The sequence below is a fragment of the Capricornis sumatraensis genome, chromosome 2 (assembly GCF_032405125.1).
Source record: "Capricornis sumatraensis isolate serow.1 chromosome 2, serow.2, whole genome shotgun sequence".
Classification (NCBI taxonomy): Eukaryota; Metazoa; Chordata; class Mammalia; order Artiodactyla; family Bovidae; genus Capricornis; species Capricornis sumatraensis.
Window position 1 is genome coordinate 81,447,865 of NC_091070.1, and position 15,122 is coordinate 81,462,986.

Sequence of the window (15,122 nt, forward strand, 5' to 3'; positions counted from 1 at the left end):
AGAAACTGAACCAAATCTTGACATTTTATGTTAAGTAGGAACAGTGAATAAGGCACATAATAGAGGTGACTCTTAGGCCACCAATGTCTTTTTCTTAATATAAAAATAAACATAAGTAACTAATGGAATAACAAAATAAAAGTTTATTTTATTAGAATTAGGAATGTTCTTTCCCTCTGGGCAACCTGAACAGTCCAGTTACAATGAAAATCTAAGAACAGTTATTTCCACAGCACAGCGTGCTCTACGCACAAAATTACAGGGTTAGGAGCATTTAATCAATTTACCGATCTGATTGTCTCACCAACCCGCCCCCTCCCATCCCCCAAGTGCTCTATACCGGGATTTTTGTACATCAAGTCCTTTTCTCTCTTATGCTAAATTTCAGTTCCTAATCATGGCTGATCCACATTTTACACTGCAGACTCAACCATTTCAAATCAAGTCAGTCAATCTTGGATCTGCAATATTTGTGTGTATGTATACACGTGTATTTCGTGTATTTATTTAAACACACATAAAACATACAATCTGGGTTGCAGCGGATTACATAGAATTTAGAGTCTGATGATATATGCTACTCAATTTTACCACTGTGGTTTGTAGTCCTGCGCTTTGGATCAACAATTTTATTGTAAATTATTTAAGTCCACCTACTGCTCAATGAATTGCTCAAATGATGCATGCAGTTTTCAGAAGACCTCAAAAAGACAAGGGAGACCCTGGTGCTAACCATGAATAGAGCCCTCTGACAGAAACACTTAGGTAGGTGAAACAGGGAAGCCATATCATATGGCTTAAGACCTATCCCAGCTGAGATCACTGAAGTTACTGACAATGAAAGTGATTAACTGATGGGAGTTCTGTCAGATATGGAGATAGTTGTTAAAAGCTTGAACTGGAAAAGGCCGATTCATCTTGATCCATACATATTAGGGAATGCACCCACAACTGCAATACCCTCAGGTAAGATGCCAACACTGAAACTAGAAAACAGCTCTAAAAAGCACTGTTCTTCCATGGGTGGGGGCTATTATTATGAAGTGCACACACTGTTTCTGGATACCTCTTGTAAGGGGAGCGCGTAAAAAGGATTTATGACACTCAAATCTAGATACTGTAGTTAACCATGTAAGATATTTCTTAAAACACCACATATACACAAAACATTTTAAGGGGACCACATATATCTAGATAGCAACTCTGGCTGCTTTTCAAAGTTACCAGGGAAAGGAACTTATTCAAGCTTTCTTTAAAAAAAAAAAAAAAAATCCTTAGTTTTGATAAATGTCTTTTAAGATTGATGCAGCCATTTAAAATAAAATCAAATGGTTGACAAGGAAAAGGAAGGAGAAGAGAATATGGAAGAAGCAGACACTGAGTTCAGATTTGCACCTGAAGTGGCAAGGGAGGGGAGGACAAAAGGTATAGGTAAAGTTGATCCTAGAGCGACAAGTGGTTTAAGAAAGCAGCATAATATACTCAGCAAACATTCACTGATTTCTGATGGGAAAAGAACAGTTGCAAGTACATCTCATGTAACAACCTTTTCTAAAAGGAAAAGTAGGGTTGATTTAGCAAAGCCTAACTTAGGCAAAAGGCCAGAGGAAAGTGAACCTACTTCCCAATGGAGTAGTAAGATGTACGGTGCAAGAGCAGACAAAGCTGCCTCACAAAAGGTAAACACTCCCTAGGCGCAAGACATTTAGAGGAAGACAAAGAGGTCCTTCAGCCAGAAGTGGTATTTAGTATTAAGACCTCATCTAGTTGCCTAGTTCACTCTGTACTCCTGTATAAAACTGACAGATTTAGGGATGAAAAATACCACAGCCAGAATGGCCTAAACAGATACATAGTTAATAAAACCATCACCATCCTTTACTTTTAACATAGCTCTTAGTAGAAATTTCATAAAAATGGACATCACAGCTAAAACGCCTTATTAATTCTCCTATCTGTTGACAAATAGAAAAGAAGCAAAGATTACTATTTAAATGCACTAGATGGGAATATCAAGTTCTAGGATGTTTGCCTTCAAACTGAACCCACAGCAACACACACAAGCAATTTCAGTATCTGCCATTTTTAATTCACAATCTGAATCTAAGTGAATGGCTATTTATTTATATTTATATTTAAAGCAAAAACGTCCTATTTGACACCCTAACATAAAGGGGTGAGAGAAGAGCCATAACTAAAATCTTGAAAGGCTCAAAGCAGCAATTAAAGGGACAAATTTTTGAAATGTGTCCACTGGATGTGACAGGAAGCCTAGGAAGCCTTCAGCTGTGTGTATGACACGGGCACACAAAGGCCTACACAGATGTAGGAGGCTGCGGAGAGGGATGAGGCTGGAGACTGGGTCATGCTTCAGTGGCAGCAATAAAGCTCCCTGTTGCAGCCCTTATCAAGCCACGGCATTTAGTCAGAGCTTGACCTCTCTGTGCTCGACCAGCAGCTGGCAATTCCGGGCATGAGACCCAGGGCCAGCAACAAATACATCAAAACCAGAGAGGGCAAAGTAGTTTCAGGAAAGGGAAATCAAAGAACTCTAGTTAGGTCTTCCAGAGGTGCTAAACCAACACACCTTTTATCCCAACCCTCAACCCTGGAAAGATAAAGCAAACTGAAAGAAAATGCACAGCAAATAGACATAATCTTGAAGATTTTTAAAGAATAAATATTTTTTGTAATTAAACATTATGCAAACACGTGCCACGCTTGCTTTGTCCATGCATATGCACTATATACAATTTTGAAAAATACTGTGTTGTCCTCTTGTTTTAAAAGTCATATACAAAGTTTTTTTTGTTTTTTTAATTCCTCTTTCTGCCTACCCTCTTCCCCGCCCCAAGAATTTTCTTTACAAGGAACTAATCATTATTCACTCATGACCTTGGGGTATGAGAGAGAGACAGTCTGTGTGTGTGGGTATATCTGTATGTGTAGGGGAGAAATGGGAGAGGTCCTTTACCAAAGTACAACAAAATGGCTGGTTTGGACATGAAAAGCAGTGTCAAGGAGCAGTTTTAAATTTTAACTGTACTACACTCAGGAAAAAGAAAATGAAAAAAAGGAGTCAGCTTGGAGAATGAAGCTACGTTACAAGTTAAAGTTGGAGGGCTTTTAGTGTGTCTGTCACACTTTTGTTGGCGGCCTAGAATACTGTTGTACAATGGTTTATCTACCTTTTTTTTATTACAATATAATTTACTTAAACTTTCCGTTAACAAAACAGAATTCTGGTACTACAGACCAGCGGTGTCAGAATAGGCTTAGTGCCTCCTTGTTTGTGTTTGTTTTGTTTGTTTTAATTGCATGAGCACTCTAGATGGTAAAGTTTTCAGAGTTCATTTTATGCAGGGCCATTCTCAGTCCTCAATGTACTCCCACAGATCTTTTTCATAGCCTTCATGCACATGCTGTAACAAAACCCTTCGTCGACTCTCACAGTATCTGTAATCAAAGAGAAAAAAAAAAACACCTGTTGTCAGCCTCCAATAAATTTTCTTTTTTAAAGAGGCATTTACTTGTCCTATAGGGCTCCCTATAGTTTATCCAGACACAGAACCAGACATAGAACCTGTTTTTAAAAGGCATATTTTTAGGTCTAGATGTAAAGACATGACTATTTCTAATTTTCAAAAGGTATTTTTCGGAGTTTCTAGTTTGGGGAAATTAATTCCAGAGCAATAAACAGGCCTTAGAAATTATCTGATTCAATCTTATCATTCTACAGGTAAGTAAATAGTTTCAGGAAGAAGTAATTTCAGGGGGGATTTATTCACAACTGTAAAATCTTAAAGTACTATAGGTAGCTATAATTGGCTAAGGGAAGTGAACATATTACTCAGGACTAAATTTTCAAGTCTAGCAAATTCCCAGAGGTTTCTACTACTATTAAAGAGCAAACAACTTTTGCCAGAAAACAACTTTTGGAGAAAGAGCTCTACGTGAGAAAGCAAACATTTTGCATCTTTTACTTAAGAGGTGACATCTCTTAAAGTATCATCTAAGCCTAGGGCAAAGTAAATCTCTCCTTGGAAAATCAAATCTTAGAAAAAAATCTTTAAAAAAGTCTGGGTAGCTCACTTGCCAAGAGCCACGATCCACAGGATCCCTAGGCCAGGGCCAGCATGTTATTCTCACCCCTCATCCTAATAGTCACTTGCCCTTTTTGGGCTCCTTCTTCCTGTCAGGGCAATAACTACACAGATAAAGCCACATGGAAGAAGCAGGATCAGCCAGTGGGACAAATGGCTGACTTCCTCCCTATGCCCAAAGGACAGAAGCAATCTGTGAGAAACATGGCAGCAGTTCAGCTGTTGAATATGCTAAACTCAAGTTTCACCACCATTTAACTTCACCACTACAGCATACCAGACCACCAGTGGCAGACATTTGTGCTCAACAACCAGAAATAAACTTACCTGTACTTATCTTGTACTTTCTGCTTTATATCCTGCAGAGAGTCTTGGGAAATATCTCGTTCAAGGTAACCCGAGAGCACCTCTGTGGCATTCTCTAGATCTGCTTGGTTATTCTGCAATAGGAAGAAGAATATATAGTAAATTCTGCCTTCAAAAGAAAGCTAAGAGATAAACCATCTTAGCTGCTTCCTTAATAGACTGTACTCAACACCAATTTTCACAGGTGGTCAACTGCACCTCTAAAGTCCTTCATTACTTCCACCTCTAACAACTTGTTTTCTCTTTTTTTCTCTCAGGAGAACTTTTTAACTATAAAAAGAACCAAAGATTTATCCATTACCTCTGGAAGAATACCAAGTACAATTTGAAAGTACTTAAGAAAACGTTTGTGGAAATCGTCTAGCTCTGAAAACTATTATGCTAAAGCCTGAGGAACAAACAGAAATGCATTCTTCTTTATATCTAGCTAGACTCCAGTGTTCTTGCCTGGAGAATCCCAGGGACGGCGGAGCCTGGTGGGCTGCCGTCTATGGGGTCGCACAGAGTCGGACACGACTGAAGCGACGTAGCAGCAGTAGCAGCAACAGATACCTAATCTTATCAGAAAACACTGTATGGAAGATTAAAATTTTGTTATTGGTTACTAGTATAGCTAGTTCTGTACATTTACCCATCTAAATTCCCATCTGCTAGTCACTGTTACTATCCAGCCATCTATCCACATCAATACTGCATGCATAAATTTTAAATGAGCATCTCTACTTGAAGAAACTTTACTGCTGAAAGCCCCCTTTTAGTCACTGCTTCTCCACAAAAGCCAAGCACCATATTTACTTCTAATACCGTGTTATGAGTTTTACCTGAATAGACTTTTGAAAGAACTTACGATGTTCCTGGTGTTACATAAGCATTATACATGGATTGTCTCACTTAAACATCTTAACATTTCTAGAAAAGTATTATCCCCATTCTAAAATAGAGATATAGAAGAGGTTAAGTAACTTGCTTCAAGTCAACAGAGCTAAAAAGTGATGAAGTCAAGATTCAAATTCAGGACTAACTGCAGAACCTGCACACTTAAAATCACTAGCTGGCTAAACCACACCAATTTGAATGTAGTTTACAGCAAGATATCTGAATTTTTTGTACTTTCCTAATAAACGATAAACTTTTGATCCACATTCGGGAGCAAAGAGGAATCTTTAAAACTCTTATCTATAAAAGATGAGTAGTCCTTTGACACACAGGTGGTTTTCACCCACTCAGTCACTACTCCCACCTCGAAGATAATGGACTGGTTGTTCTTTCTGAGGTAGAAGGCGAACACGTAAGTGTACATGAGCGTGGCGCGGCACTGGCAGAGGACGTCGACCGCCTTCTTCAGGAACTGCACCTCGATCCAGGACATGTTGTGCTGCTGCATCTCCTCCATTTTCTGCTTCACCTGAGCGTAGAGCTTGTGCTCGAAGCGCAGACTCTGCATGTGGTTCATGTAGCGGTTGCAGTAGAACAGGTACCTCTGCAGGGCTGCCCTGGATCTCTGTCCCATTAAGAAACATTAAGGGTACAGAATTACAACAAATTTATTACAGGCACACAAAACCTGATAGCATATTGACTGATGAAATGGAATAGGAATTTAGGCTAAAATCAAGAACAAAGAGACATCTATTGCTACCTCTGTTACTTAATATTTTTTGAATGTCTTATAGCTGTACTTTCCAACATAGCAGCCAGCAGTCACATATGACTATTAAAATTAAAAATTCAGTTTCTTAGTGTTGCAGTCACTGTTTACCAAATCAGACGGTGACATTAAGAACATTTCCATCATCGTGAATATTCTACTGGATAGCTCTGTTCTGCAGTGTGCAATAAGGTGCACCAGTATTATAAAGTAAAAAATAAAAGAGAGGCAACCAGACATCATATAACACCTAATATAATGCAGCAGAAACTACACAGTACATTTAACACCAGTTAAGTGTTCTGTGTTCTTTCTACATCCCTCACCAAATCATCTGAATTCGAGTATCTAGAATTATCCACCAGTTTCAGCAAGTTTAGAGATAGAAGAACCTAACCAGGGAGTTGCAGTTGGGAAAACCAGAATATGAAAAATGCTACAGCACAAAAATGACTTAAGTTTCATCAACAAATAAATGGCAAAAGAAGAAGATGGAAAAAAAAAAAAAAAAGCCCCAAAACATTAAAGGACCTACAGATAACATCACATCCAACTTGTGGACCTATATGGATCCCCATTGGAACCAATTATAAAAGAAAGTTTATGAGATAAATGGGGATACTGGAACACATATTAACAAAATACTGCTTTAAAAATATATAATAAATATATAGCATAGTTATAAAATAACATAATAAATATACAAACATAAATACTACAGTTTTATGAAAAGTCTTTTGAAGTACATTAAGTATTAAAAAATATGATGAAGTATTTAAAAATATGATATCAGGTCTAAATTTGTTTTATATTGTTTATCATACTGCAAAAATAATTCACGTGGATCTCTCTTATTATACTGTAGATATTAAGGAGATACACTTTTAAAAAAGTAATCTTGGGACTTGTCCAATGGTTAAGACTTTGAGCTCCCGCTGCAGGAGAGAATGGGTTTGATCCCTGGTCAGGGAACTAAGATTCCACAGTTCAGTTCAGTCGCTCAGTCGTGTCTGACTCTTTGCGACCCCGTGGACTGCAGCATGCCAGGCTTCACTGAAACTCCAAAACTTTGGCCACCTGATGTGAAGAAGTGACTCATTGGAGAAGACCCTGATGCTGGGAAAGATCGAAGGCAGGAGGAGAAGGGGACGACAGAGGATGAGATGGTTGGATGCATCACCATCTCAATGGACGTGAGTTTGAGCAAGATTCCACAAGCAGCCAAAAAAATCATTTTCTTCATATTAAGTACTAAACATAACAAGATTAAAAAAAAGCAATCTTGTTATAACTCTAGTACTTAATATCTAAAAAATGATTGTTGAATGTAAGGGTTTCTTACCACACACATGTATTTCTTTTCTTTCAAAACCGTTCTCCTCTTCCTCTCCTCATGCCTATGGCCTACAAACAGTACAGATACTACGAGCCCTTATGCTTGGTCTCTTACTCAGAAACACTAACTCTGAACCACATAACTAGCCAATCACATGATCCAGTATCTTACAACATGGAAACACCTAAAAAAACCTATACAAGTCATATTATTTCAGCAGTCAGGCAGGTATTAAATCAATGCTTACACAGTGGAAAATTATGCCAATCATATCTAAAAATACTATGACAACTATATCTATCCATTATTAGATAAAATAATAGTATTGGTATTAGATATGATTATACATAATAAAATTATGCCAATTATTTCTAAAAATAGAATATGTAGAGAATAATCTACTTGGCATTTTACCTCCATACAAAGCACTAATATTTTCAAGCCTGTCGAATTCCCAGGATGAAATGGAAAACCTAAATCATGCATTACAATATGTTATAGGAGTTAATATGACTAAGAATTCTCAAACAGCTTGCATCATTAAGATAATTTTAAAATTCAATATGGAAAAAAACCAAAACACCCATACTACCACTGCAAATAATACCCATCTTTAAATCAAATGCCAGAATCTGGATAGAGAAATGCAATGTCCTGAAAACGCTTTGGAAAAACACACAAAACAATAACGTGATTGCTTATAACACGGGTAGGCAATCCAGCTGCTGCCTATTTTTGTTTTCAAAGTTAACTTGAAATGCTGCCATGTCCACTCCTTTAAGTCTATGGCTGAGTCAGCAAGCGTCACAGGAGAAGGATGGAACTGAGCAACTCTAACAGACTGGATAGTCTGCAAAGCTGAAAACAGTTACTACCTGACCACTCACAGAAGTATACTGACTCCGAATTAGAAGATAAGAAAATTTAGGGAATTCCCTGGCAATCTGGTAGTTAGGACTGTGCTCTGACAGCCAGGGACCCAGGTTCAATCCCTAGTTGGAAAACTAACATCCCACAAGCTGCACAGTGTGGTCACAGAAAAGAAAAAAGTACCATCTATGTTCTTTCTGTACTGTGTGCCAACCTTCTAGTACTTTTTTCCAATATATATATGACCTAGAAAAATAATGCAATCTAATGTCTACAATCTACACATTAAAAGGGCTAAGAAGCTATGTCCAATAATCCACTCTCCCTGCAGATCTCAGAAAGGAATTCTACCAGCATCCAAACACTTACCAGGTAAGGTCAAGGATAACCCATATACTTTCCACTGTCAGCAAACTCTGGCCAGATCTAGCTAGACTACTAGAGAACCTGCCTGCCAATGCAGGAGACGTAAGAGACCCAAATTCGATCAATGGGTCGGGAAGATCCCCTGGAGAAGGAATTGGCAACCCACTCCAGTAGTCTTGATTGGAGAACCCCATGAACAGAGGAGCCTGGCAGGCTACAGTCCATGGTTTGGCAGAGTTGGACATGAATGAAGCAACTTAGCACACAAAAACTAAAAGCCCACAGTAGTATAGTAATTAGGAAAAATGTAATGCTATGTAAGAGAAAAACAGCATTTCTTTATGGATTGAAAAAATATTATCAAAATTAGAAGAAACCTTTTTTAGGACAAAAGCAGAAAGCCAGAAAGGGGGTTGGGGGGGAAGCTAAGATTTTAAAACAAACCTGAAACAGAAGGAGATGCAATGACAAACTGAGCTGAATAAAAATGAAAGAGAGGAATCAATTCAAAATGGAGGGTGGGAAAGGCATCACTCTCATTGTAGAGTTTTTTATACAAAGGTTACATGGGGCGATGTTTCTCAAATTATAGTCTAAGGATACTAGAGGGAACGGGAGTAGGGGATCTAGTTTAAAAAGACCATGGAAATTTTTAAATATTAAAAATCTGATAATAACCTGAAGAAAAACACACACTCTGGACCACCTGAATAAATTATGAGAATCAATGCTTTCAGATCTTACATTTGTAAAATGGCTAAAAATGGCATCAAGCCATGTTACTTTAACTGCACCAGAGTTGAGAATAAGTGACAGGAAATACATTAATAATAAATTCTGATCAAATCAAATTTTGATGCACTGTAGGGGTGAAAAGGCAATAGTTGATATAGAGAAAACTGATGGGAGAACAAATTATCACGTGGTACTTATAGTAGTATAGTAATACTAAATTCAAAAATTCTGGGTCTTATTCTATCAACAGTAATTTAATTTCAACAAATAACTTATCTGTATAATTAGTTTTTTTGAGTTTCACTGGTTGTGGGTTTGTTTGGTTGTATAGCTGCTTAAAATAGTCCAGCTGGTTTTACTTTAAACACAGTTAATATAATAATATTATAATGAATATAATGTAAACCAACATTATAATCTGTGGTTTTTCCCCCCTTTAAAATGATCACAGATACTGTAAAAATCTGAACTATGACAGCCTAGGTCATGTAAATATATTATTTTGTATTTACAGCAATTTAAATAAATTTTAAAGGAGCTTTTGAAAAGTGAAATAACAAACAGGTCGTTTTCTGGCTTGCATCTTGGCAAGACAAGTCATTTTAAAAGATTCTAGGAGGAGAAATGGGGAATTTCAGTACAGAATGTATGAATGTAAAGGATGACTAAATTCTAGAATTCTACTATTAAGGCAGATTTACCAGACTGAAAGGAACTCAAAGCATTACTGAATCTAATCCACACCAAGGGTTTGAATCTCTTCTATAAAAGTGGGTTATTTCCTTATTCAGTAATAGGAAAATCCCTACCTCCTGAGACAGTTCATTCCAAGTTACCTAAAATCATTAGAGCTTCTTGATGAACAATGAAGTCATTAATTAATTAAAAAGAAGGGAGGCTGAATATAAACAGCAGCAGTGCCATCTAACGAATGCTGTTCTTAGACTCTTTGCTGGGAAGGGGAACCTTGGTACTGAGAGCTACTGAAGCCTGCAAGCATGCTGTGTGACTAGCGTGATTCTGTTTTTAATGCAAACAAATCTATCAATAGGAATACTCCTGATTTGTGTTTTGCATAAGATTCCCTTTCTACATGTACACAGATATACAGTATTTGCTGGACTATAACAAATCTTTCAGAACTGAACTCTTTTGCTAAATTATTCCCTAGTCAACAGGTAATGCACATTCCTGTTCACCCATCACCTGAAAACGAATGTACTTGCCTCCTGTGCGTCTCTTGCTGCCTTTGCATCATCCTCGTTATAGCGGTTACAGTTGTACCTGAAGTAAGTAGAGAGGATTCCATAAAGCCATAAATCAATGAAAAGGGAACAAATCACAGAATTTTAGCCTGGATTTAGCGATTATATAGAGCCAACATTCTCCTTTACAAAGATAAAATGAGGTGAAGAAAAAAAAAAGCCCCCAGATGTTTGAGTCCTTTCCAAGAGTGTGTCTGTTCTCTATTAGTAAAAAGCAGTTTCCCGCCCCCTGAGGTAGTCCACTCATTAAGTTTACTGATAATCATTGGAAAACACTGTTATTCTTCCATTTACCAACTGTAGTTTGAACTTCTAATTCACTTTTTGAAGAAAGAGACTATCTCATCTCCTACATGATTTGTTATTTAGCCAAATATTTTCAATTCTTCCAGATTACTCACCTTGTTATCCTCACTTGTTCTCTCACCAAAGAGAGCCAACTGTCAACACTGTTATGCAACAAGTGCCGTGCTGTACGCTTTATATGCTCTTAACAGTTTATGAGAATCCCTGAAAACTCAATATACAAAATGAGGAGCAAGGGGAAACCTGCCCAGAGAAGCCAGCTCAGAGTGGAGATGTGTAAGACGGGTACTTCTCCTTCTTCTGATTACCTGTTTTATTTTATGGGAGCCTACATTTTGAGTACAACGGACATATACTATACTCTATCCACTTACTAAGGATTTTAACTGTACTATCACATTTAATCCCCTCAATTACCTTATGAAATATGTATCATTATCCTCACTAAGCAGATGAAGAATCTGATTTTGAGAAGATAAGCAACATATTTAAGATCACAAAAGAAGAGTTTCAGAGGTGGAAATTAATCTGATGCCCTTCTGCCAATTGAGACCCATGCTCTTAACTAGTGAATTCATATCTTCAGAATCTTTTTGACAATGACCTTTTTAGAAGAATTTTGAACTTAATATAAATCTTGTTAAACTGAATTTATTATTCTAGCTTGTCAAATCCTTTAAGATTAAAATGGTTTATATATTCAGTATCTCTTTGATGTTATCCCAAAATGTATACAAAATTTTTATATTAATTCAAGAAAATCAGCAGTATAACTGAACAGAAAAGCAGTATATAGTTTATGTGAATAAAAAAGATGTGGACAAAGCCTTTCAGCAAACCTTAAAGCATTCCACTAGGAAGACACAAATCTATTACCTGTACTCCCAAACATCTGCATCTGTAGTTCACAGCCTAGGCTACAAACTTCAGTCCACAGTGAAATACCTTGCTGAAATCTACCAAACATTCCATAATTCATCATCCTAACAATACCATTTGATTCTGGAATTTCACATAAGAGAAAAACTAAACAAACTAACAGACTATGGTTCATATGCAATTTGTGGAATCAGCAATTCTGGAAATTTGGAATTACACTGTCTGCTCCCAATGTTAGGTGCCTTTCTATTTTCCACAGTACTCAGAAACAACCAAGAGTGGCTCACTGATTGCATCTCAAAGTTTTTAAAGTAACCCAGACCATAATTCACCTGAGTCAACAGACATTAACTGCCCCCCAGCTGGATTAATAATCCTCTCTTACCAATAATTATCCTACTCACAAATAAGCCTAAAGATGCCTCTTCTCCCTATCTACTTGTCAACGATTAACGCATTTTCTTCCTAACTGATATATCCTCAAAAACTTTCCTTTTGATATTTGTTAGGTATTTTTAAGCCTCAACTCACTCTGGGCTTTACTCTGTCAACATTAAGAATTTTAAGGCCAAGAAAGCAAGGAGGGCTCATCTATATTTCCAACTGAGATTACTGACAGTGCTATCTGGAATGTTACTTTGAAGATTCTAAGACATTATCAGATTTAAATAAGAAAGCACAGCAAGGATTCATCTGCAATGTTAGCCACGGGAAAAGGAAAGATACAGGCAACATTTCTGATACCCGCCGGACCGGGCCATTCTTCATTCTTCTGTAGTCGTCATTTGTTTTGTACCCCTTCCATTTTTCAACCCAGTTTATTTAAAATTTGAGTTGTGATCAGAGATTTCCTTACATACACACAAAAGTCTCTTTAATACTTCTCCCCCATTCCCTCTCCTCTTCACTAAACTTGTTTATATACACTCAAATGAATTTAGTTTCCAGGAACACTCTAATCCTCAGTTAGCATTCCTAAACCCCAAATATCTTTCCTTGGCTCTGACAGTAGTAAAATCACTTTCTTTTTTTCACCTAACCGATTAGTTTTTACCTAGTTTAGAATCAATTCCAGACAATCGCTCTTACTATTCCTCTAATTAATGAAATGAATGAAAATTCCAAAGAAACGAAAAGGGAAGGCTTGCCATTGTCTTAAGTTCAGATTCTCTTCATCTTGTCTAGAGCTCGCAATTTTTCCCCTCCTACCCACTCTCTACAAAGCAGCCACAATGTCCAGGTAAAGTATGGAAAGCACCTAATACAGAGCATCTCATCTGAACTACAGATATAGCGTTGAAGTACTTCTGATAACTGTCCAAACTACTTCAGGTCCCAGTCTACTTTCTCTTTTCCTACTCCCCACAATTTATGAGGGGCCACAAACGCAAACATCAACAAGAGACAAATGCAGATAACATAAACTCATGAAAACGGCAATCTGCATTATTATAACACTCAGAAATATTTTCACATTTACCAGCAGATGCGCTAGCTCCCATTTTTCCTGTTTTGAGAAAAATGCAACAAGACATCCTTAATCTAACTTGCATTTTCCCAGCATGCATGATAAGAAACATTCAGGGAACAAAGGTATGTATCACTACCAAATATGCCATCGTAAGACATGCAAATGCCAATAAGCTTTGGTCTTAGGGAAAACATTAAACCGCAGTAAAGGCTCCATCTAAAAAGCAACCAACCAATTTCAGGTGATTTTTGCCAAACAGAAATGCAGGCCTGTTCTTATGAATGCTAAATGAATGCTAAAACTCTGGATCTCACTGGGTAATTTTCCAGTTCTTAAAGTCTGGACAAATTTTTTTGTCTAATGGCATGCAGGATAACTAAAACACAACTGTGGATTGGGTTCCGCCAAGTCTCTTAGTTTTTAATTACTGTCTAGAGACAGACGACGCGACTCTTTTCTGAGTACGTCATGCACTATCACATTCTTCTACCTTTGTTCACGCTACTCCTTTTGCCCTGAATGTTCTTCCTACCACTTTTTGAACAAATGGAACTCTTAGTCTTTCTTAAAGTTCAGCTCAGTTGTTACCTGCTCTGCAAAATAAACCTTATTAAACTCTCTCTTTGGATATCTTGCATACACTTCTAATACTGATCACACCCTGTAATCATTTTCTAGTCCCAAGTCAGAGGGTGATTTTCATGAGGCAGAAACCTTATTCATAATATGCGGCAGATACATCACACAGTTATGTGAACATGTTCTTCCCTTCATTTCCCAACCTACCAGGCAGATCCATGTGGTTCCCAAGGGCCAAGACACACCCAGCAAAACTCTGCTTTACAGTTCTGGTTACGACAGACCATGTGATTACAACCGCCATCCTTCTCAATTGTGACATGGCATTTGGGACATTCCTATGAAGAGAAACTATAAAGTTGGTGTCAATGCTACACTGAGGAGAAGCCAGCTCTAGATTTGGTTTATTTTTTAAATTGATTCTGTGATTTATTGTGATTGATACATGTAAAGCACTTAGAACAGTGTCAAACACTTCAGTACTATTGAAAATGAGTTATTATTATGGATTTTTAAGATGCATGACAATTTAAGGATTTGTTTTAGTGGGGTTGGGGGACAAAAACATTTAAAGTACTTTTAACCACACACATAGTAATAACAGTTTTATGAGAGGCTAAACATTTTGTTCCTGTAAACATACTGTTCCAGTGCTATCTGGAAATAATTATTGAATACTTCCTGTATCCCATACACTGTTCTCAGTGTTCTATATGCATTAACTCATAATCCTTATAGTGGTCTTATTCCTATTTCCATTCATCGAATAAACTAAGAAAATTTTAAAGAAACTAATCCAAGGTTATACAAGTAGCAAATGACAGAGTTTGGATTCAAACCCAAGCAATTTGGCCTTAACAGTCAAGCAAGCAAGACTGATAATTCTTTTTGTGGTTACTGAATTTCCCAACTTTCTTCTGCCAAATACCCTTGTTAAAATCTTTTCATTGTGGTTCCTTTACAACAGTGCTGCAGAGATTACATCCCCCTGCTCAAGTCTGTATCATTTTCCTGGTTGCTAATGAGCCAAAATCATTACCCTATAGGCACATCTAATGTTTTTCCTCTTGAAGAATTTAGAGAATGAAACTTACTCGTTATTTTTAATAAAACTATGAATAAGATGTAAAGCTTGGATTTTTGCTGTATGTTTTTGTGTTGATGTCTATTACTCCCATAAAGGGAGGAAAGTATCACC

The 15,122-nt window shown here is 37.2% G+C and overlaps 1 protein-coding gene across 2 annotated transcripts in view; it reads right to left on the minus strand.

Moving 5' to 3' along the window:
* Positions 1–2,572: 2,572 nt before the first annotated feature.
* ARIH1 (ariadne RBR E3 ubiquitin protein ligase 1) overlaps positions 2,573–15,122 on the minus strand; it is a 98,533-nt gene continuing 85,983 nt past the window's right edge. For both annotated transcript variants that reach the window (XM_068963391.1, XM_068963392.1), the window contains 5 exons: positions 14,132–14,262; positions 10,651–10,708; positions 5,710–5,970; positions 4,431–4,543; positions 2,573–3,456 (listed from right to left, as the gene is read on the minus strand). In XM_068963391.1, coding sequence (XP_068819492.1) covers positions 3,372–3,456; positions 4,431–4,543; positions 5,710–5,970; positions 10,651–10,708; positions 14,132–14,262 — 648 coding nt within the window. In that variant the 3' untranslated portion in view covers positions 2,573–3,371. The remainder of the gene's footprint in view (positions 3,457–4,430; positions 4,544–5,709; positions 5,971–10,650; positions 10,709–14,131; positions 14,263–15,122) is intronic.